At 39.4% G+C, this 23,287-nt stretch overlaps 1 protein-coding gene across 2 annotated transcripts in view; it reads left to right on the top strand.

Moving 5' to 3' along the window:
* The window catches only part of mon2 (MON2 homolog, regulator of endosome-to-Golgi trafficking), a 34,198-nt gene that overhangs the window by 2,479 nt on the left and 8,432 nt on the right, over positions 1-23,287 (top strand). For both annotated transcript variants that reach the window (XM_055041532.1, XM_055041526.1), the window contains exons 2-25: positions 5,300-5,363; positions 7,192-7,319; positions 10,875-11,006; positions 11,752-11,881; positions 12,052-12,149; positions 12,448-12,573; positions 12,654-12,848; positions 13,207-13,331; positions 13,631-13,770; positions 13,991-14,144; positions 14,505-14,695; positions 15,604-15,685; positions 16,846-17,027; positions 17,246-17,358; positions 18,251-18,355; positions 18,504-18,584; positions 18,861-18,934; positions 19,469-19,559; positions 19,662-19,763; positions 21,419-21,529; positions 22,112-22,287; positions 22,369-22,531; positions 22,636-22,929; positions 23,076-23,274. In XM_055041532.1, coding sequence (XP_054897507.1) covers positions 5,300-5,363; positions 7,192-7,319; positions 10,875-11,006; positions 11,752-11,881; positions 12,052-12,149; positions 12,448-12,573; positions 12,654-12,848; positions 13,207-13,331; positions 13,631-13,770; positions 13,991-14,144; positions 14,505-14,695; positions 15,604-15,685; positions 16,846-17,027; positions 17,246-17,358; positions 18,251-18,355; positions 18,504-18,584; positions 18,861-18,934; positions 19,469-19,559; positions 19,662-19,763; positions 21,419-21,529; positions 22,112-22,287; positions 22,369-22,531; positions 22,636-22,929; positions 23,076-23,274 — 3,256 coding nt within the window. The remainder of the gene's footprint in view (positions 1-5,299; positions 5,364-7,191; positions 7,320-10,874; positions 11,007-11,751; positions 11,882-12,051; positions 12,150-12,447; positions 12,574-12,653; positions 12,849-13,206; positions 13,332-13,630; positions 13,771-13,990; positions 14,145-14,504; positions 14,696-15,603; positions 15,686-16,845; positions 17,028-17,245; positions 17,359-18,250; positions 18,356-18,503; positions 18,585-18,860; positions 18,935-19,468; positions 19,560-19,661; positions 19,764-21,418; positions 21,530-22,111; positions 22,288-22,368; positions 22,532-22,635; positions 22,930-23,075; positions 23,275-23,287) is intronic.

Genomic DNA, 23,287 nt, shown 5'->3' with positions numbered 1-23,287 from the left:
GTTTTCAGGAAGAAATAAAAAAGATAATTATATATTTTGTGCTTTTTCTAAAATCACATGTTCTGAGGAAAACGAGCAGGAGAAGGAAATGAGTGTTGAGCAGGATAGACCAGGTATGTAGATGAAATGCAACGTCTCTGTCAACATGCTCTGATTCTCCAAGATCTGACATGGTCCCCTTCGCTGTGGCAATCCCTGAAGGAAACAGCCCATAACTGTGGTACGGATGAGCAGAGTAATAACCACAAGTGAGAGAAAACAATACATTGATTAACAAAAAATGACAGTAATAATCATGAAACAGCAGCGATTAGAATAAATAACCAGATTATGGGTAAACCTTGATGAACGCCAAGATTTTTTCGAGAACCACCGAACTGACAACCCTTTTTAACACAGCTTTACATCATGACATAGTTTTTCAGATTGTTCTTTGTTATTAGAAAAAAGAAATAGTTTAATTGTGTCGCATTGAAATGTTAAAAAAAAAAAGGCTATAAATCTCTTAAAGTCAGATTTTTGCAGATGTTGGTAACTTAACACTGTCCCAGATCAATTTTGCTGGACAATAAATTGTCCTAATATTGCTGTTTTGAGAGCATTTCACCTAACATATCGACAAAGGTAAAATAATGTAAGTTCACTCTGTCAAAGACTGATAAACTTACATTTTGTAAAGAATGCATCACACTGGAACTGGAAGATATTTGAAATGTCCGAAATAAAACTCAACAACCAAAAACAATGAATAGACTGGAAAATTTTAAAAATACACAACAGAAACCATAAAGAAAATAGGTTATGAAGTCTTTGTTAAACAAAATTGCCATTAAAAAATTGTTAATCGTCAAAATGGAAAATATAATTGAGCTCATTTTAATTTATTGGACTTTAAAATCCAGCATGTTATCAATTCATCAGTTTTGAACAATTTATTTGCACTTTTGTATCCAAGTCAAGCCTTTTGTCATACATACTTACTGTGGTTCTTAACTTTTCCTTTTGGTTGAAGTGAAGATCAGTTTGCTTGAATAATTTATCCCGCTAGCTGAATTGAAGTTAATCTTGAAAGAGTTCAGTTGCTTTGTGTTTATCTCAGAGTTGCGGCCAAAATAACTGCAACCCGGATAACATCGCTGGTATTTGTACCACAGTTTGAGGTCCATGACCTCTGGCGATTCAGACCTGTGTACACTACTGAGCTCTGTAATATGTCAACAAGGTAAAACTAGTAAAAAAAAAAAAAAAGTCTTAAAAATCACAATCACCTCCACTTTCACTAGATGGGTGTTAATTTAGCTGCTGTTTTTTCAGTCAAACCATCTCCATGTTGCCAGAAGCTGTCAGCTGCACCATTCTGTCAAATTTAACGGTCTCTCCTGAATGTGGAGGCGTTTATTATTATCCACTAATACAGCAGTGTAGAAGTGGACCAAATGTATCTACTTTTTTACAAACTTACTGGATCATAAATTCTTGTTTTTTTTGTTTGTTTTTTTCTCCCATAAGTAGAGGGACTTTTTCTGATCATGTTATCTGCAGAGCTACACTTGCAGATGACCCAACTTGTTAGGCATCTCAAACAAACTCAAAATGTTTCTCTATCAAGAACCAAAAGCACCAGGGTTGTTTTCAGTCCGGTTGACTCGATTAGATTGGGGACCAAAATTGAAACCATGTTTCATTTTCAGCAGATGGGATTCGTTTCACACTGAATCGTGTTACAAACCAAATGGTTTGAGCTGCCTGTTCTCCCTCCTCCCCTGTGGTGGCGCTAAACCAAGAACTACTGAAGGAAATGCTTCCTTTTTCACTAAAGGTGAACAATGAGTTTACGGCAGTTGTGAGTTTTTTTTTTTTCTTCTTGTCTTTGGTGAAAGACCACAAATCATTTTTCCATTTAGCGTTAGCCTTTCATGTTTGCTTAGGTTGAATTTACCCAGAATACTATGCGCTATAGTTTGCTTCCTGTATTTGGAGCAATCTAAGGCCCGCTTGCATCCACATGCTTGCATCGAACTAAGTTCAATCGAACCAATACCTAGGTTTTTTTTTTTTCAAATTGTTCAATAATACACAAAACATATTCTTTTGGTGTGCAAAGTATTAGGAAAGGAAGCCCTCTCCATCCATTTTTAGCTTCGATTAGAATATTTCCCTCTGGAGTACAATCAGTTGCTTGTTGAACTGATCCAATTCAAATGACGTTGTCCTGTTCTGTTATTTTAGTTTAACTGCGTGCAATTAATCGCGTGACAGTGATCAGGTTGTTCCGCAAAGGGCAGACGGGAAAATGTTTGTCCATCGGCTCAGTTTGTCTGTTTGTCCTTTTCTCCAGTCGCTTAACCCTGGAGAAAGATAACATCCAAATGAGAAAAAAACAGATGGGGAAGACATTTCTCCGGCTGCGTGTTCAGCGCCTAAACATGAGAGATTGATATGTTAATAGGGATTGCTGCTGCGGTCAAACTGGCCCACAAACAAGCGGCTGTTTTTACATCTCCTGTTGGCTCTGTGGTTTTGCCTCAGGTCATTATCAAGCCACTGCCTCAGATATTGATTTGTTTATAATCCTCAGTGTGTTCTGGTCCTTACAAGCTTCCTTTCCACACGTGTAAAAGCCAGCAATCCGGAGATTGTCTTTGGTTGACTTAAACTTGTCCTCACATATATTATTCATTTAAAATAATTGACGTGTTGCGTAACAAGCAGGGAAGCTCTTTCTGCACCACATGGTTGTAGTGGATATTTAGCAAATAAATTAAAATTTTCCAAAAATGGTACCATGTTGCTTGTCTGAGCCATTTAAAGCTGTAAGAATTAATTGACTTCACTAAATTTCCAATTATGAACAGATTTAAAGCTTATATTACATGAAAAGCATTGTAATTGTGAAGTAGGAGGGAAAATATATATAAACTCTGCCACAGATTTTGTCAAATTTATATGTGATCTTTGAGTGAGTCATTCTATAACATGTATTTGCTTTGAAGCTGTTTGGACGTGACTTTGGTACAGAAGTGATTAGCGGCCATAGCTTAGAAATAAATTCAGCAACAGTGTCTCGTTCTTACGAATTGCAAAAGTTGTTAAAACAAGAAATTTTGTAATTACAGTAGTACAAGTTTTATCACTTTTTCACCAGAAATCTTCTCGGTAAAATTAGAAAACTTTCTCGCTCTAATGACATGCAAAGCGAGAGTTTCTTGTTTTAACGAGATATAAAAAATACTCTCCTGACAGATTACATGTTATAAAGAAGTTTATGGGTTTTTCAATCATTGTGCAAACATAAAAAAAAAACCTTCGTAGTCATAAGTTCTAAAAACCACTAACTAATCGCAATAAACTTTGATTTGTTGTGACGTTAAATTCCAATTTATGACGTTTAAAAACCCTCAGCACTGTTTGCGTTGTCAGAATTATTATTTTCCCTTTTTGCTCCAGTGTTCAGTAGAAATAAATGAGGAAAATATGATCGAATGAAGTAACCATGTGCAGCTTAGTGATACAAATCACAATTCTTTATGTGACTGGAGTCCTAAAAAAGCCAGATTTCTCAATCTGTCAGCCACAGTCATGTTGCACCACAGTGCAGGAGTTTCCTAAAAGAACAGATTTCTTTTTTTTTCTCTAGCATTATGTCCAGGACCAGAACGTGAAACAACCTTTGCCTCAGAATTAAAGAACTTATAAAACAACTGAGCTAAATACGTTGCAAGCACTTGAAGAGTTCATCAACGCATTTCAAGCGACTTTTGGGATTTGACGGTATGACTCTGAAGGTCTGACATTTCTCACAGCCTGCTAAGTCAGCTTGTGAAAAGCGCTGACCTGTGCAGGCGGCGCGGACACACTGCTGCAGAGGACGGCCCCGGCGAGCGACACTGCCGCTTTTTGTGATGCATCTGGTCTGCAGATGTGGGTCAGTTCCCCTTTAAGGGTCTCTAGTCTAAAAAGACTTCTTAGGAGAACTGAAAGCATTGATGCTTCCTGATTTGTTTTCCACACTGCATTGCATCGTCTGTCCATGTTTACGTTTCGGAAACTTACAGCCGTTTTTGTGAAAATGTAAAATGGGCACCGATAATTGACACAGAACATAGTTTAATATGCAGGCAACATGAGGTTCCACTTAGGATGTTAGATTTATTTCTTGTTTGTGAAAGCAGCACCGCTACTAAATTGCACTCAGATGTTTAAAGAAGGTTTACGAAAGCTTTTTGGTACAGGAACGTCTCAAAAAAAAAGAAAAAAAGATTAATTTAAAAGTTCATTTCCCTAAGGAAACTCATAAACACTGTATTTATACAAACTTCAAATATATTTTTTATAATTTTGATAAACATTGCGTACAGCTAATAAAACCCAAACCGTAGCTACTTGGTAAAGAACAATATCACATTATTACCATAACGAGTTTATTCTTTCAGAAATGGGACTTTGCAGTCTACACCAGGGGGGTCCAAAGTGTGGTGGAGGGGCTATTTGCAGCCCTCGGAATAACTTTGTGTGGCCTCCTGCTGTAACTTGGACTGCACTTTGCCTTTCTTCTCTTCAGGCACTTGCCTTAACACTGACAGCTCGTTGCAACACCGCTGTACCGAGGAGGAGGCTGGTGAGGAAGGAGTGCAGGATTTTTCCATAGATTAACTTTCAGCAGGCCCGGCCTCGGTTTGGGTTAAAAGCCCAAGCTGCTGATCAGGCTTTGCTTGGTGACAAACACAGCTTGGCAAATTATGAGTAGCTGCTCTCCACATTAACTTGATCTTGCAGTTAAGTGGAAAGTTGTTGGTGCGATACAGCAGCCATGTTGTCACCTCTGAGTCAAAGCGTAGCATAACTCTAAACCACTTTGAAGTGCCTTTGTTCACTTTGTGGGCAACATTTGTTTTCTTCTACTTGCGTTATTTAAATTGACTTTCAAAAGTATTCATACATTTTAATGTGCAACAGTGAAAGATGAACACTTTAAAAATGATGAGAGGAAGTAGTAATACTGAAGCTGCCACCTAAAGAAAATACACAGGTTGGACAAAAACAAACACCGGTCGCTAACTTTGCATTTTGGCTGTTGCATAAAGATAAGGAAATCCTTATTTGAAAGCTGTCAGCACTCTCATTTTTACTGTCTCCTTGCGTCCAGTCTTTTCTTCGACACCCCCTTATTTTGTGTTCGTAGCTGACAGACATCCCACAGGGGAAATCAGTTCCGAGTAGCTCATCTCACCGAGGCCAAGGCCTCATCTGGCCGTATTTACCAACACTTTCTGACGTCTCACTTTCTGTTTTCCTCTAGGCTGCAGAGTCTGGCATTGTGAAGATTAAAACCATCGCAGCCAGGAAAACAGACATACTGGCAGGTAAGCTGTGTTACATGGAAGGTGAGGGGGACACAAAAAATCTCAAAAATCCTTTTTATTGACGATTGTGGGCTGAGAATTATTCAGTGTATTAACAGTAGCATACTTTATTTATAAAATAATGCTACCAAGGAAAAAACTTGATTGCAAAAGCAATTAAAGATGGACAAAAGCCTGAAGAACACCACTTAGGAGATACATTTAAGAGAGGTTCAGTTTGCAATTACTAGTTGACACCAGACTAAAGGTTAAAAGGTCATATTCTTGTAGTCCAGATTTATGGCCCTTTCAGACTGACGTTGAGTGCAGTGCTGCCTGCTGCAATGATGCATCTAAAACCCAACTAAGAATAATGGCAGCATATCGAATTCCTTTCTCTTTTACCAAACAGATTTTCTTGGTACACATCAGGGTAATGTGCACCATCCTACAAGAAGATATTTACTGTTTATATTTACTGAATATTTAATTTAGCTGTAAGGAGATGTTGAGTTAAAACTCAGTCAAAGCTTTGAGTTGCACTCGGATGTCATCATCGTATTTTGGGACATGAGACAGTTCAGGCTAGTGGAAAATGGCTGCTAGCATACCCTGACTAGCTAACTAGCCTTTGGGTTCTGTGACTCAAGGCTACCTGTAACTCACTGCTCACTTACCTTTTCTAGCTAGCTAGCTTTTTTGCATACATTATAGGTAAGTGTAAATTGATAATCAGTTGACTGGACAAAGTTTGTACATTTCTATACAAAGACATCTTAAATCCCATGCATCATAATCTTAAAAAGTCCTAACCTGCAGAAACCCTGCTCTAGCGCTGATCTTTTGCGGCCTTCATTCAAGTCTTCTTAGTTGCCAAACTCCTCTGGTTTGCAGCATTTTCATGTGCGGCAAATGAACTGCATTGTGCTTTTCTACATGTACAAACCCCTCAAAGTGCGCTGAAGTAATATCCACACATTATTTCTGCAAACCAGAGGGTGTGAGGTCACGGTGTCACCTATTCGCGAGATAACTCCTCTCCCTCGCTGATCCACGCCCACCCCCCTCATGAATAGAAAATTGTTTTGGTACATTCCTCAACAAATCCAGCTTTTTATGATTTCCAGTAGCGAAGCATAGCTGGCATTTTCTGAGTGAACAGAGCAGCCCCTCTGTAACTGTACACTGTGCAACTATGACACTCTGGTCGTTACAGAGTCTGCATGTGTTTTTGGATTTGAAACAGTTACTGTTCTGTTATCCTAAGTAGGATTTCAAAAGAATTGTCTTTTATTCCAGAGTTAAAACTCAACAGATGTTGTTAGAAAACAAAAATATGACATGAATTAATTTAATTCTGTAAATTATCTGATTTCAAAGACTATTCCCACTGATCAGAATTTTGGAGCCAATTTTCTATCATCAGCCTTTCACCTGCTTGATGTAAATTTGCTCCATTTTTTATTTCTCTTTAGGAGATGTAGTGCTTAAATAGCTTATTTCCTTAACCAAATCTGAAATTGGATAACTTGGAGTCTTCACTCAGTAATCGCTTCCTCATAGAAAAGCTTTGTTGGAGCGTTGATCCGAAATAAGAAAGTTTCTGAACAGCTAAATTACAGATCTAACTAAAAAATGTTTTCCCGATTCACGTTACCATCCGTTTTCTACGAGTGTTTCCTCTTTCAAAATAGATGCTTCAAAAGTTTTTGTTCTTAGTCCTTTTATAAAGTTATGTTTGTAAATTAACATTTACGCTTTGATGCTTTTTACTGGAGTAAATCACACGACAGTACCCTTCTGCTATAACCTGACATTGCTGATTTCTGTCTCTGGTGTTTTGCTACAGCACTGAAGGAGAACAGCTCAGAGGTGGTGCAACCTTTTCTGATGGGCTGCGGCACCAAAGAGCCAAAGATCACCCAGCTGTGTCTGGCTGCCATTCAGAGACTCATGTCTCATGAGGTAGTGTCTGAGGTAAGGACAGAGAGCAAACCCAGGGACTCAAGCAGCTGACGTCAACAAAAAAATGTTCATGTGCATAAACAAATACACTAAGAGAAAAAAGTCAAATTTTACAAGCACAGAAAAACCTCTTGTTGCTTCTCGTTAGGTTTTGTACTGATTCATGAGCGTCTCATGTTTTAGTTTTTATTAAACCAACCCAACTAGATAAGCAATCAAGATTTTTCTTTCAGTTGCTATTTTAGGAATATGCCAAAGTTTGATTTTAGGATTCACCTATGGTTGGTTGGCTTGTAAATGAACCCTGTGGATCTAAAATATTTCTATCACCATTAATTATTATATAACAATGTTATCTGTACCTTTCAGTTCAGTTAACTTTGATTTATTGGTCATGTAAATATTATAAGTGCATGAGTTAACTTCTTTTTTGTAAATGTATGATAATCAGCTAGCCTTATTTGTGTCTGTCGTTGGTAAGTGCAAATTTATTGCCAGTTGGCCAGATGAAGTTGTGGAGATATAGGTCTTAAATTGCATTTATAATGGTCTTAGAAAGTCCTACATTTGAGTTGGTGAAACTAGCAGAAACCCTGATAATGTATATTTTGACTTTTCAATTTGATTGAATTGTCTTTAAACTAATTCCCTAAGAATCATCGTTTCAGCACAGCTGCAGTCAGAACAAGACGTGCTTTTTCATGGTTTTAAGGCTAGGAACTTAATTTACCTTTGACAATAAATACGTTATTGATATTTCACTTTGAGCCTTGAGTGGAGGCAAAAATACAACACCTGTAACACTTGAACATAGCTTCATTATTGACTTCTAAAATCAGTGCAGCTTATCAATAGCGACATGTTTCGTATCACAAAGCAGCTCGCCATTTCTTAATTTCCCAATTATTTTCTTTTTTTCCTTCCTCCGTAGCCGAGGAAACCGCTGGCTGAGAAAGTGCATGAGCCTCTTTGCATGGTGCGGGCACAGTTACAAAAAAGCAGAGGAAGTCATGTGGAGTAAGATGTGAGGGGGAAGGGGGATGACTTTAATAAGTTCTTAAATTAATTTGAAGTTCAGCATAGGCTTATCAGATGGGTGAAGACGGTCTGAATCTTTAAATAGCTGAGCTGCCGGTATGCTGGTGCCCCGAAGCTTCACGTCTGGCTTGTTAATTCACCATACAAAGCTGCTATTAAAAGCTTCCTGAGGTCTACATTCTGACATGAGGCCATGATTTCATTAATCTGAAACAGTTCCTGAAGCGTTTTGACTGATGTATAACCAAAAAAGAAAAACATACCGTAGTTTTATTGTTTATTTATTTATAATCAAATAGTTCAATATGCAGGGCTTTCCAAAAGTATTCAGGTCTCGTTCCATTTTTAATTTTTTTAATTTTTTTTTAGTTTCGTGTTTTACACACTACAATGTTGGCATGATTTTATATTAAATTATTATTTTTTTAAAGTTCAGACTTTAGAGTGATGCAAAATAGTAAAAACAAAGCATTTGGACCTGCCGTTTTAATTTTTATTCAGTGAATTGACGTGTTAATCGAAGCAATTTTTTTATTTAACATTAATCTGTTCATCTCATACAAAACATCTACCAATATCCCTTGTGAAGTTGTAGGTTTTCTAACATTTTTCTTATAAATGTTTTGCCTACTTTTTCTCTCCAGCTACCAAATACTAAACTTATTTGGAAGATTCTGTCTTTTTAGAAATAATAACAGTGAGCAAACTAAAACCTCCTTATACCAAACAGATGTTTTGTTCTGTTCATTGTTCAGGGCCTCATGGGACAAAGCCAAGCTACATCTCAAGGTGCCACTCAAGAAGTTTTGATCTTACTTTTGACATTTGGAGACAATGAGACAGCAATCTTAAGGGAAGAACTGGAGTCAGATGAAATTTCTTAACAAAAATACCTTGTAATTGGGCAGCAGATGCTCTGAATGAGCTATTAATGCCAACACCTAATAAGGCATCTGGTTGGTACAAGACTGAAGCAGCACCGTCATCGTCGTCATATTGAGACAGCTGCCTCCTGCAGCAAACATGTCTCATCCGGAGAGAAATGTGTATCAGAAAGGCAGGCTGTCACAGTTTGAATGACAAACCCCTGAGGAGAATGAGGGGGAAGAAAAAGGTCAGGCGAGCTGCAAAATGAAAAACGGGAAGTTTACCACTGAAGGTAAACACACAGTTTTTGTAAATAGAGACGCACAGATATTCCTATCTAACTTCTGATATTGATATCTAAATTTTTATATCGGCTGATATCGATCCGATGGAGAGAAACAAAATTGAATTGATTAAAATCTTTTTTATATAGAGACAAACATAACGCTGCACCACAAGCTTGGTCAAATATGTAAAAACACAACTTTAATTTGTTCAGTCAGTGCCACAACTAATGTAAAATAAATGTTAAGGAAACAGAAATGGACAAAAACAAAAGGTTGACTACCTTGATCAAACATCAAACCTTCTTTCAAATGGTTCATAAAGTGCGTTTAGCAATGCTAAATATAATGTAAAATAAATAATTAAGCATGACATGAAATCAGAGAATTAGACACAATAGATATACCATCATCGATTGGGCACATTGCATTAACTCCTGATCTAGAGTCGTTTTCGATATCTGGACTGATTAAAAATTATCTGGAAGCTGATGTTTTCATAGTAGAGATGCTATGAAAACATCATGCTATGTTTTCATAGCAAGCTATGAAAACATAGCATGCTATTTTATTTATATTTTATTTTATCAAATAAAAATATAAATAAAAATTTATATTTTTATTTGGTAAAAATATAAATTTTCATTCCACGCAGGAGAAACAAAAAAATAATCTTGATCTGATATTTATTGATCGAAATAAATAGACTAAACTTGAGGATACCTTTAATAGAGAATGCTTCAAAAGGAAGCACAAAGAGGACGCTAAAAGGCAAAGGTTGATGTTTGTATTTTTTAAAGGCTTACAGCTTCACTACATCCACCGTCGCCTCCAAACAATATCAGAATGCTGTTGTATAACTTCAACATGTCGATCCATCATTTACCCTCCAACATATCATTTCCTGTTCTCCTTTTAGTGAAGTATCGGTGTTCATTTTGTATTTCTTATCTTTTTTTTTTTTTTTTTTTTGAGGACCAAACTCCAAACCCAGTGTACTTTACTGTGTGTAGTGCATCATTGTGGTATATTGTGTTAAAATTTTCAATCTATGCATTCAAAAGAATGCTTCAAAAGGAAGCATTCTCATTTGGGTTTTGAGATCGATCATTTAATTGGATCTCACAAAATATATATATTTACATAGACTTTAAAAAAAACGTGTGTCAAATAAAACACTTGCAGTGTCACTTGGTGTCAGCATCAGCTTTTACAGATGGCTAAATCTGGAGTCTGATGTTTTGTTGCTGGCGTCAGGAAGCAGCTGCTCCCACTATTGTGTCTCTGCTGAACATGGCGGGTTCTGCATAAAGCGTGCAGCCAGTGTGTTTGCACCGAAGTGTAACGTTTGCTCTGGTTCTTTTTGTGCATGCGCCAGGCGGCTGCAGGGAACATCATCAACATGTTGTGGCAGCTGATGGAGAACGGTTTGGAGGAGCTGAAGCTCTTACAGACGGTACTGGTCCTACTGACCACCAACACGGTTGTTCATGATGAAGTCCTCTCAAAGGTAAAAGGTCAACACAATCATGACATAAGCGTGCTTCTTTTACTCTGCCCTGATGTGAAGGTGGCGTACCTTATCTTGAATGAATTGTGATGTGCACAATTTTCACTTTCATTCTCAACTTAGTCATCAGTTGCCAAAACTGTTTTGATAATTAATAGAATAAATATAGCTTTTTGAGTTTTTGGTGTCTGTCCCTTTAAGTACTCAATTTAGGCTCTAAATTTATTCTAAGCATGAAGCTTAAATTCATGCTGACTATAAGTATTAGCACCATGCTAAAGATATTCATCCATTCATTGTCCAGCTTTTCTTTTTTCCGTCAGTCTGTCCGTCCATCCATCTTTTCTTTTATGTAGCTGTTGGCCATCCATTCATCCGTCTTTATTTCGTCCATCTTTTTTATCGTCCATTCATTTTGTCTTTTTTTTATCGTCCATTCATTTTGTCTTTTGTCCATCTACACGTTTTCTTTCATCCATCCGTCACTTCATCCAACTTTTCTGTAGTCTGTCCATCTGTTCATCTGTTCATCCATCTTTTCTTTCTGGTTGTCACAACCTTTAGATGTGACAACCAGTTGTTTGGTGTGAACCCAGGAAAATCAAACATTTCTGAGTTTGATGCGTGGCGCCACAAATGCGCGGTACCACTTTCCTGGAAGTGCTAAAGTGGTGTAGCTCTGATTAGGTTTATGCATTGATGTACATATTTCACGTGTCTGAAGAGTCTCCCGCATCGTTTTCAGGCCATCGTGTTGTGCTTCCGTCTCCACTTCACCAAGGACAACATCACCAACAACACGGCGGCCGCCACCGTCAGACAAGTCGTCACCGTCGTCTTTGAGAGGATGGTCGCCGAAGACGAGAGATTCAAAGGTCTGCATGATGAAAAAAACGAAGTCAGAACAAAGATACAGTTTCAGATTTGCTATTGTCGTTGCTTTAAAGAGACATAGCTCTGAATTTTAACATTTTGTTTTTCCTGCTTGGATCTAAAAGCGGTGGTGGCTTAAACATTGTAAACATGTTTTGTATCTGGACTAAAGGCATCGCAGAGCAGCCTCCTCCCGTCCAGGGAAACACCAACCGGCGCTCTGTCAGTACCCTGAGACCCAGCGCCAAGGACGCTTACATGCTGTTTCAGGTTTGTCCACCAGGAGGCAGCAGTCCTCCACCCACCTCTCTGTCAGGAGTGTTTGAGATTATCTGTGTTCTAAAGAAAGAAGTCAAAATGTCTAATTTTACCATCATAATTATGTGGATCTTAGTCTTGTCAGAATTTCCTCAATGGCTCCTTGTTTTCTTACGCTCTGCCTGTTATTGCTTACCCACAATGCCTCTCTGTGTGTGAGAATCTTTATTCTCCCACCAGAGCTAAGTCAGTGCACTGTTTCTGCAAGTTGGATACAACTCTCTATTGTACTGGATGCTTCTGCTCGCAGGACCTGTGCCAGTTGGTGAACGCTGACGCCCCCTACTGGCTGGTGGGAATGACAGAAATGACCCGAACGTTTGGCCTGGAGCTGCTGGAGTCGGTTCTGAACGATTTCCCCGGTGTTTTCTTACAGGTACGCACTCTCTCTTATTGTGCTAAATAAAGATATTACCTCTGTGTTTCTATATTGATTTTGTTCAATGTCTCCCAAAGCACCAGGAGTTCAGCTTCCTGCTGAAAGAGAGGGTGTGCCCTCTTGTCATCAAGCTCTTCTCGCCCAACATAAAGTTCCGGCAGGGCACCGGCGCCGCCGCTCCACCAGCACCCGTGGAGAAACCCTATTTTCCCATTTGCATGAGGCTGCTGCGAGTGGTTTCAGTCCTCATTAAACACTTCTATAGCTTACTGGTAAGGGTTTACTAAACCTGATCCTAGATGAATTATCTCTTTGCATATCATGATCCTTATTCACTCATGTCTTTGATTTTTGATAGAAAGTACAACATAAGCTCTTTAAAAAAGCTAGAATTTGGACCTGTTAATTTAAAAGTTCTAAATGCGGTCAGCATTGTTTGTTCCATCAGTTTCTGTGTTATACATCTGTCCACCTTGATAAGGAACAGTTCTGCATTAGAAGCCCAAAATGAATGCAATGAAGGATGAATGAATGTAAATATTGGTGATCTTAGATGAATTGATGTGTTTTAATTCCTCTAAAACCAGTGATTATGTATGAAATGGTCCTGTTTGTCTGTCTGTTTCACAGGTGACTGAATGTGAGATCTTCCTGTCTCTGCTGGTGAAGTTTCTTGACGGGGAAAAGCCTCAGTGGCTCCGAGCCGTTGCTGTAGAATCAGTCCACAGACTGTGTGTGCAGCCACATTTACTATGGTGAACACACGTTTATTTATACGCGTTCACTTATTTCATTTAAATTTATCCTGTATCTTATCTGATCTGACGATCAGTGGGGAGTCCAAAGGGTGCCAAGGCCCCATCTTGAAAAAATGTCCAGGTTATAGAAAGGCACAGTCATTTTCTTCAATCAAAATATTAAAGTAAAACCCAATAAATAAATTTCTTTTTTTTTTCTTATTTCATTTTCATATCCTCTAGAATTCACATTTTGCTCAATTGCCCTTGTTTTGTGTGTTGTTAACAAGGCGTTTTGTTTCTTTTCCCTTCTCCAGTTCTTTCTGTCAGTCTTACGACATGAAGCAGCACTCCACCAAGGTGTTCAGAGATATCGTTAACGCTCTGGGATCCTTCATTCAGTCCCTGTTTATTGTCCCAAACGCTGGCAACGCTGCTGCTGTCAGTGCGCCTGCTGGTTAGTTACCTTGATGGATGGGTTGGTGCTGAATATTAGAGAAAAAAAAAAAAAACGTGTTAAAAGGCCTTTGAATGCTATTCATCTTATAAAATAAATGTAGGTGCATTTTAAATGTAAAATCTGTTTGAAACAGTGAAATGCTTCAAATAAAACTGGTTTTGTAGGATGTACATGGTTTAAAAAAAAAGTTTTTCTATTTTCTTCACTCTTCCTCTAGGTGGGTTGGGTTCAGGGACGCAGGGCACGGCTCAGGCTGTTCCGGGCACAGGAGGGGGCGGCGGCACCTTGACTACACAGGCCGCGTTTGAATACCGCGGCACCTGGATCCCCCTCATGACTGTTAGTGTCCAGGGCAGCGCCAAGGCCACCTAGTAAGGGTTTCCCTTCATGTTTTACTCAAATGTTCATTTTACGTTTGAAACTGACAACATATGCTCTGTACAGATATTATTTATGGTTATAGTGAAACTCCACTAGTAGAGTAGCGGACAATTGAATATTTCAGCAGAATCTTTTACAGGTGGATACAAGAACCTAACTAGCTACGGCAACTATACAAATCTTTATGCTTGTGTCCAGATTTGATTTTTTTTATTTTTACAGTATTATTCTGCACTAAATTACTAATTAACCACAACAGATTAACAGATTTGCTCTAATCAAATCAAGAGTGATTTCAGATGTTTAGAATTGTCACATTTGATTCGGTCTTGACGTTCTCCCCCACCTAGTTTAGAGATGTTGGACAAGGTGGAGCCTCCATCCATCCCAGAGGGCTACGCCATGTCAGTGGCCTTCAGCGCCTTGCTGGACCTGGTGAGGGGCATCACCTCCTTGATCGAAAGAGAGCTGACCGCGGAGGAGGAGGCAGCTGCAGAGTTCAGGGAGACTCACCCTGAGCAGGAATGGAAACCAGAGCCAGGTAGGAAGAGTCACTGGAAAAGAAGGAAAATGAAGCTTCTTCTAATATTTGTGTTAAATGTGACGACTAAATGTGGACAGCAGTGTTGTAGTGCTGGAGAATGGTCTTGGTTTCGAGACCATTTGGTGATTTGGTCTCGGTCTCGCCTCGGTCTCAGGCGTTGAGGACTCTGGATTTTATTTCAAGACCAGTCAAGTCTGTAACTGTGGAAATTTCACTGAACTTACAGCATGCTGTCCAGTTTATTTGTTAACATGTTTGTTTTCACTGCATGCAAACGGCGCAGATTAAAATCCAAGCAATAATTATCTATTATGTGTTTGTTACTTTCCCCGACCCCTCCCCACCTTTCACTCGCACGCGGCGCTCTAAGACATGCGCAGTGGTTTCCTTTGAGCGGCAGAAGATGTCTGTCTAATCATCAGTAATAGAATTATGTTTATCCAAAAGTCTGCAATATAGTGATGAGACTCTCACGAACGATCCAAGTCTTATGAACTCCTCTTTACTAAGAAGACAGGACTGGAGCCTCACTGAGAGCCATTCTTTGTTCTTGTAATGCTCAGTGTACACTGCAGTAGCTGTCATTATTTTATTTAATTATACACGTTGATGTTTATTTAATTCCCAGAAATATAAAACACAAGAACGAAAGAGCACACACATTGCTCATTGATTGTTTCTAAAAGTCTTAGTCTTGTCTTGGTCTCGGGTTAGGAGGTCTTCACTACAACACTGGTGGACAGGTAGAGTTTTGGCTAAAAGGTTTCAACAAAAGGTTCAGTGACCTTAGATTGCCAGTAATATGCGTGTATGACTTTGAGTGGCATATGAAATATAAATACAGACATCTCTTAATTTCCAAAAGCAATTAAAAGTCCATTTAGCGTCTAATTTTTTTTTTTCAGGGGCCCACTTGGTTTGGGAGGAGATGGTCAACGCCAGCTGGTGTGGTCTCCTGGCTGCCCTGTCTCTGCTGCTAGATGCAAGGTGAGAAAAAAAATATTAGTAGTAATTCAAACAGAAAATCATCCTCACATTTATTATCAAGCTATATTTGTATAGCTTGATAACGCTTCCTGACATTCAAAAGTGTCACATCAAGGGATTTAATCTGCAAGATCATCACTGCGTAGTGCATCATTTTATAGAGAAATGTAAAAGCCTTTCCCTGCAGGTTTAATTACATCAAAAGATTGTTGTACAAAGTTTTCACTCAGTGGGGGTTGATGTAATTACACGCTACACAGATTTTTATTTGTAGAAAATGTGGAAATTCATATGTACTTTGATTTGAATAATTATGCCGTAGTTTGGATGGCGCAGTGGTAAAGCGTCCCACTCATGCAGAGGCACGAGTCTTTGACACAGATCCGAGACCCAGCCCAATGATCGATTACCCACTCTCCTCTCTGACCCGCTGTTAAATCAAATAATTATGTCAGGCCTTCACCAAAATATGAAATAAAATGTACTCACGTTAGTGGTTGTGACACAAAATGTGGAAAAGTTAGCATTAGTCTAGAATTACTGTACGTTCTAGACTATGTCAAGTTTTTTTTTATTTTTTTTTTTTTTTTTTTTTTTTTATAGTTTGGTAGTACAGAGTGACTTATGAATATCTTTTTCCTCTGCATGATACTTTCTTAGTTTTGCCATGTCCTGGATGACTGAGAACCAACAAGTAGATAGAAATGAATATCTAGGGGGTATTATAACTTAAACGTAACTGTGGTTTATATAGAAAAATATTCAGATTTTATTTTATGGTTTTAAAGGCTCTACGTTGAAAACAGTGAGAAATAAAGGCATAACTTAGTTTTTTTTCTATCTGTTCGGCTCTCATTCACAGATCCGGGTTCACTTGTTCAGCCCGTCCCTCCCGTTTTAAACTCTTCTAATTTACTAAAAGTTAAAGAGCTAAATATGAATAAGATGTTTGAGGAAAAAAAAAACGTAGGTCTATGAAAGCGGTGCAGCAGTTTTGCTAAAGAGGCAGGTTATCATGATTCAATTCAAGACTTTTCCAAGATTGGGGGGTCGGGACCCGCCCCCCTGGGTGTAAGACGTAGTCTGGTTTTTTATGTGCTAAATGATAACCACTGTAATGTTTACGCTTCCCTCTTGTTTTCCCCGTGCAACATTTCTAGCACTGACGAGGCGGCAACGGAAAACATCCTGAAGGCGGAGATGACCCTGGCGTCGCTGTGCGGTCGCCTGGGCCTGGTGACGCCTCGCGATGCCTTCATCACGGCCATCTGCAAGGCCTCTCTGCCGCCCCACTACGCTCTCACCGTCCTGAGTAGCAACACCTCTAACCTCTCCAGCAAAGGTTCCCACAAACATTTTTCATGCACATAAAAAGACAATCTCAAGCCGACGACGTTGGTTTTCAACAAATCCACTGACTTAAGTTAGCTTTCCAAGTGAACACTGGAGTCTTGTTTTGGAAAGTTTTTCTTTATTTGCTTCTTACAAAGCATGTTTGTGTGTTTTGCAGAGCATCGCTTGAAGTCTTAGATGCTGTTTGTGTGCTTGTGTTCTCTACAGCTTACTCCATCCAGGGCCAGAGCGTGCAGATCATCAGCCCCTCCAGTGAGTCTCATCAGCAGGTGGTGGCCGTCGGGCAGCCGCTCACCGCTCAGCCGCAAGGCACCGTGGTGGTGAGGATGCACTTACATGTTTGATATTTGATAGTTTAAATCCATGCAGAAGGTTTTTTATTATTATTATTGAGAATCAAAGCAAATGTTGCCTCTTGGGTTCTAAGAAAATTTCATAAAAGTTCAGCTGTTGCTGTTGAGAATGGAGCATTTCTCTCCAAAACTAATGGGCAAAACTGGTCGAGTCCGGTTCTCTGCGACTTAAATTAATTTTTGAAAAGTTCATAAAAGATAGAATCACTTATCTGCATCGCTGATTTTTACAAAAAGGGGAAAAAAACAAAACTGACTTTAAGCAAAGTTTACAAACTCAAAAGCTTTCTAAAAACAAAATCAAAGCACGTACAATTTGTTGATGGCCGCAACTAAGTTTTTTTTTTTTTTTTAATTAACCAATTAACTAATTCATTCATTTGGACAATTGTGCTTTTTCTTCTTACCAAACAATTTCATATATTTATTTATTTTTCACAGAAAATGTTTTTGTCTATTACATTCCACAAAATAAAACGTAATATCAACATAGTTCTGCAAAGTTGCTGAACTGTATTCTTTGAAATTTACAGGATGTTGTGGATAAAAAATGTTGACAGTCTTTTGGAAATCTAAGTTAACAAAAGAGATCTGCTCTTTTCAGTAATACTAGACATATAACATGGTAAAATGGCAACAACTAATAGTTTTGTCTCAAAACAACAATACTATCGTTTATCACAATTTATCATCCAGCAAAATGTTTTATCGAGTCTAACTAAAGCAGTGAAAACGGAGCATATGTCGTCTTCCCATGTCATTCGTTCCGATGGTTTCTAGCTAGTTTTAAGTGTCTGCTAAACATGTCACAATGTAAATAATCACAAATAATCATGTAAATATCTCGCATTTATTCCAGCTGACTGCCAAGAACATCCAGTGCATGAGGACGCTGCTGAACCTGGCTCACTGCCACGGCGCCGTGCTGGGGACATCGTGGCAGCTGGTGCTGGCTACCCTCCAGGTGGGACACACGCCTCGTCACTTTACATACCTTGTGATTGTACAAACATAACAATGGAGCTACCTCTCCATTGTTTCATTTTAGGAATCTGTTTTGTGATGGATGGTGTTGGATCAACTTTGACTGCTTTTCCTTTTTTCTCTCCCAGCATCTAGTTTGGATCCTGGGGCTAAAACCAGCGATGGGTGGAGCCCTGAAACCGGGCCGAGCCGTGGAGGGACCGAGTACGGTGAGTTATCTGGGGCGACAGCTGTGTGGCGAAGATGCTAACATCAGGAGCAGTAACATAAATGACCGAAAAGTTGGAAATGCATCCTAGAAGATAAAAAGATCCTAGGGAAATTCATATCTGGCAATAAATCGTTAAGGAATTCATAGTCAAAATGCATCTCTGTTGATCCCAGAAAGCTATTCTTGCTCCTGGATAAAGGAGGTTTTGTTTGCAGGTGTTGTAATCTTTGCTTCGACCTTTTATGGTGAGCTAACTGACTGTGAATCTAAACAGGTGCTGACCACAGCAGTTATGACAGATCTGCCCATCATCTCCAACATCCTGTCCCGACTATTTGAAAGCTCACAGTAAGAATTTTTCAATCTTCAAAGCTGTCTTTAATCACATTTAGAATTGATTTTAGTAAGTATAATTTTAATGTTTTTCAGCATATCAGCATCACATTTAGAGGTGGGCGATATGGACTTTAAAGTCTTAGCACAATATTTAGTGGTACTATTGTGATGGCAGCAAAAAAATAAATAGTTACCACAAACACTGCTCTTGAAAATCATTCCCATTTGCTGCTTTAGGACACCAGTAACACAAAGAAATGTGATTTATATCAACTAGATGAACATTGAAACTGCTTGTAGTCAGATTTTAAAATTTATTGACATTTATTGAACAAACAGTGTGAAAAAAAATAGTAAAATGATCAATTCGGACAGTTTTGGGGGATTTTAAACAATTCATTGGAATTTATTATGAATAAATCAAAATTCTTATACTTCATTTATCACAATAAATAATAAACAATATGATAAATGCTCACCCCTACTCACAGTTTACCTTTTACTATTAAAGCATAACAATTTTAAAATATATATATTTTTTATTAGGTACCTCGATGACGTGTCTTTACATCACTTAATCAACGCACTCTGTTCCCTCTCTCTGGAGGCCATGGAAATGGCTTATGGAAATAATAAGGTAAGAAAAATGTTCTAACTCACAAACATTTTCTCTTTTTGAGTTTGCACTGGTTAAAACACAAACGCACATCTGCATTGTTTTGCATTGGCCGTTGTTCAGGAGCCGTCTCTGTTCGCCGTCGCTAAGCTGCTGGAGACTGGCCTCGTCAACATGGACCGCATCGAGATCCTGTGGAGACCCCTGACAGGACACCTGTTAGAGGTAACCTTTACCCGCGTTAAACCCGCTCGCTAATGACGGTTAAAAATAGGTGGAGACGCTTAGCAGGAGACAGTTGTTGAAACATTTCATTATAAACCTGTCCAATAGATGTAGTACAGCAGGAATGTATTAGGCCAGCTGAAACAACATTATCATATGGTATGTTTTCACAAAACGTGATTCTGCAACAACAGAAGCAGAAAGCTCTTACAGTTTATTTAAAATGCCCTCTGTTTACATTGGCAGACTGGAAGGATGCTAGAACTTGTATGCAGGAGTTTGTGAAATATATCAGCACCAACATGATTATCGGTTGATTTTTAGTAATTTTTTGTTCCTGGGCAGATATTAATAACCAATGTTTCTGCCTTCTTTTTGACATCAGTGTACATCTTTGAGGTATTTTAGAGGTTGTTTTTGTGCAGAATTGTTGACTTTTTAGCAACGTCAGCAGTATAGTGGGGTTTTTTCTTCTTTTTATATATAATTTAGAAATGTAAATTATATATACACATGATGCATAAAATACTGGACATCGGCCATAACCGCTACATTAATATTGGATATTGGTATCTGCAAAAATCCCCACTTGTATATCAATAAATAGTACATTTTGTCAAATATTTTCAAACCACATGTAAACCCAGAATACCGTTTATGTTTTGCTCTGTGAAGCAATGCAGAAAGTGTCAATAAAAAGTGAAAAAGTTTTCATACTCTTTGAATTTTTCCATACTATGTCACAGTAGAAGCATGATCTGTAATGACCTCTGTTGAGATTTTACAAAGTAGAACGTTTCTGTGAAGTGGAACAGAGGTGATATATGGTTTAAAAATAGTTTTTTGTTTTTATTTTGAAGCAACCTGTTTGCGAATTTTGTGGAGAAAACACAGTTATTAACATAAACATATCAAGTTTCAATAAACTCCATTAAAGTTTACAGTTGTACCGTGACAAAATATGCAATAGCTCAGAAGTGTTGAGTAACATTTCTACATTTGGACATCTGTCTCAGAGTTTTGAAAGGTTTCTTTACATCTTCCTTATCTCCCCCTCTCTTTTGCACACGTTTGTTTTGCAGAAGGTAAGCTCAGATTTTTTTGAAACGCTTCTTTTTCTCGTTTATTTTTTTCCCCTCATGTCTCTCTGTCTCTCTCTCTCTGACTGACATAAACATGTTGGATCCAAGACGGCGCTGAATGCCAGAATGTGTCCGCAGTTTGTTTGCAGTGTTGATCTGATTCATCACACAGCAAGAATCTAAATCTGCACCTTCAAAGTCTGCCTCCCTTAAATCTTTCCCTGTGCGCTTATTCAAATTCCTTCATAGTTTGAAGAAACTATGCCAAGATTCATACTTTTTTTAGTTTTTTTTTTTCTTTTTAATTTTTCCAAATGCACAATGTGATTAAAATGTTGAGCTTTATGTGGACACAAAATGATACACATGGATCATCTGGATTCTGAATTTGTAATTTAATTTCTAAAACAAAAATGTCTACCTGTTTACAATTACAAAGGTAGATCCAGTTCTGCTATTCATCCAGGCCTCTCCATGTGTATTCACACTCCCAACGTTGCCTCGTCTGTAACAACCTAATCTTCAGCTGCAGGTTGATCCGTTATGCGTCTGGTGTGTTCGTGTCTCTTGTAGGTCTGCCAGCACCCGAACTCCAGAATGAGAGAGTGGGGAGCTGAGGCCCTGACGGCGCTAATCAAAGCCGGGCTCTCCTATAAACACGACCCTCCGCTCGCCCAAAACCAGGTAGGCTTGATCACACACTCAAAAAATGCTCTTTTTTATTTTCCTTCTTTTTAAGTTTTTATACTAAATAATGTCAAATTTTGTGGAGAGACAAAAAAAAGCAACCATTTTCCTAGACTGTACCAATGAACTTTTTCTGCTTTTGTCCTTCAAATTGGCTGTTTGTGATGCTGACATTTAAAAAGTCTCTGCTGTCACATAGTAACCATGACATGCATGCATCTGCCAATTGCAAGAAAATGAGATAAAAAATGTCACTTCTATCTTGTGCTGTGAGACTTGGTGACCTTTACCTCGCTGAAGCAGATACAGGCGATACCATCAAGGCAGGACAGAACAACTGTGCAAAGGAATAGAGCTATAAAACTCAGAGAGAAACATATTAATAATAGTAGTCGATGTTTATGGGTGCATTTCATCATCATGACTACATATTGTAGTTACTTTTTAATCTGATTCTGTAAGACGTTTCTACCCATTTTTGTGGAATTTTCATAATTTGTGGGAGTTTTGTACATGATTATTTGAATAATGAATTAATACCACTTAACCCGGTTAAATATGTTCTTTCTCTTCCCAAAGCGGCTGCAGCTGCTGCTGCTGAACCCCCTGAAGGAGCTGTCCAACGTGTTACACGCTGACATTCGGCAGAAACAGCTGGAGTGCGTCCTTCAGATATTGCAGAGTCAGGGCGACAGCCTCGGTCCCGGCTGGCCCCTCGTGTTGGGCGTCATCGGCGCTATCCGCAACGATCAAGGGTAAGAGTAACCGACGCAACGGTGGCGGTCAGCTGCTGGCGTTTTACTGAAACAAACCTTTGATTCCTGTTCTTTTCTCAGCGAATCGTTGATCCGAACAGCCTTCCAGTGCCTGCAGTTGGTGGTGACCGACTTCCTCCCCACGATGCCTTGCACGTGCCTCCAGATTGTGGTGGATGTGGCCGGCAGCTTCGGCCTTCAGAACCAGGAGCTCAACATCAGCCTTACTTCCATCGGCCTGCTGGTGAACTTTCACTCGTCAATTCCCACAGTGAACGATGCACTTCCTCGCGTAATGACGAGGAGATAAATCCCCCTTTTTGTCCTCCGTTCCATTTTCACCCACAGTGGAACATTTCCGACTACTTCTTCCAAAGAGGGGAGGCCATCACCCAGGAGCTGGAGAGAGAGGAGGAGGCGCTGCAGAAGCAGGCGCTGGAGAAAGGCGAGACGCTGAACAGGCCGTTCCACCCCGCCCCTCCCTTCGACTGCCTGTGGTTGTGTTTGTACGCCAAGCTGGGCGAGCTCTGCGTCGACCCGCGGCCCGCCGTACGCAAAAGTGCAGGCCAGACGTTGTTCTCCACCATCGCTGCCCACGGGACCCTGCTGCAGCAGCCGACGTGGCACATCGTGGTCTGGAAGGTAACATGCAGCAGGGATTCCCCCAGTGTATTGTAAGCCTGGCGGGCCACCAGGCTTTATGTGTCCCCCGCCAGGCTAAGCGCTGTGTGTTCTTGTTTTTTTTTTTTTTTATTGCCGCCTCTTAACATCCTTGTATGGTATTTTAGGTTTTGTTCCAGCTGCTGGACTGTGTGAGGACGTCATCCACCACAGCGGACAAGGAGAAGATCGAGTCTGGGGGCGGGAACATCCTCATCCACCACTCTCGTGACACTGCCGAAAAGCAGTGGGCAGAAACGTGGGTGCTGACGCTAGCCGGGGTGGCTCGCATTTTCAACACCAGGCGGTATCTCCTCCAGCAACTAGGTGAGCCTGCAAC

This window comes from Poeciliopsis prolifica, unplaced genomic scaffold (genome assembly GCF_027474105.1).
Source record: "Poeciliopsis prolifica strain line A6 unplaced genomic scaffold, Auburn_PproV2 SCAFFOLD001, whole genome shotgun sequence".
NCBI classification, from domain to species: Eukaryota; Metazoa; Chordata; class Actinopteri; order Cyprinodontiformes; family Poeciliidae; genus Poeciliopsis; species Poeciliopsis prolifica.
The sequence above is the reverse complement of the archived record's forward strand: the minus strand, read 5'-3'. Positions and strand labels throughout refer to the sequence as shown.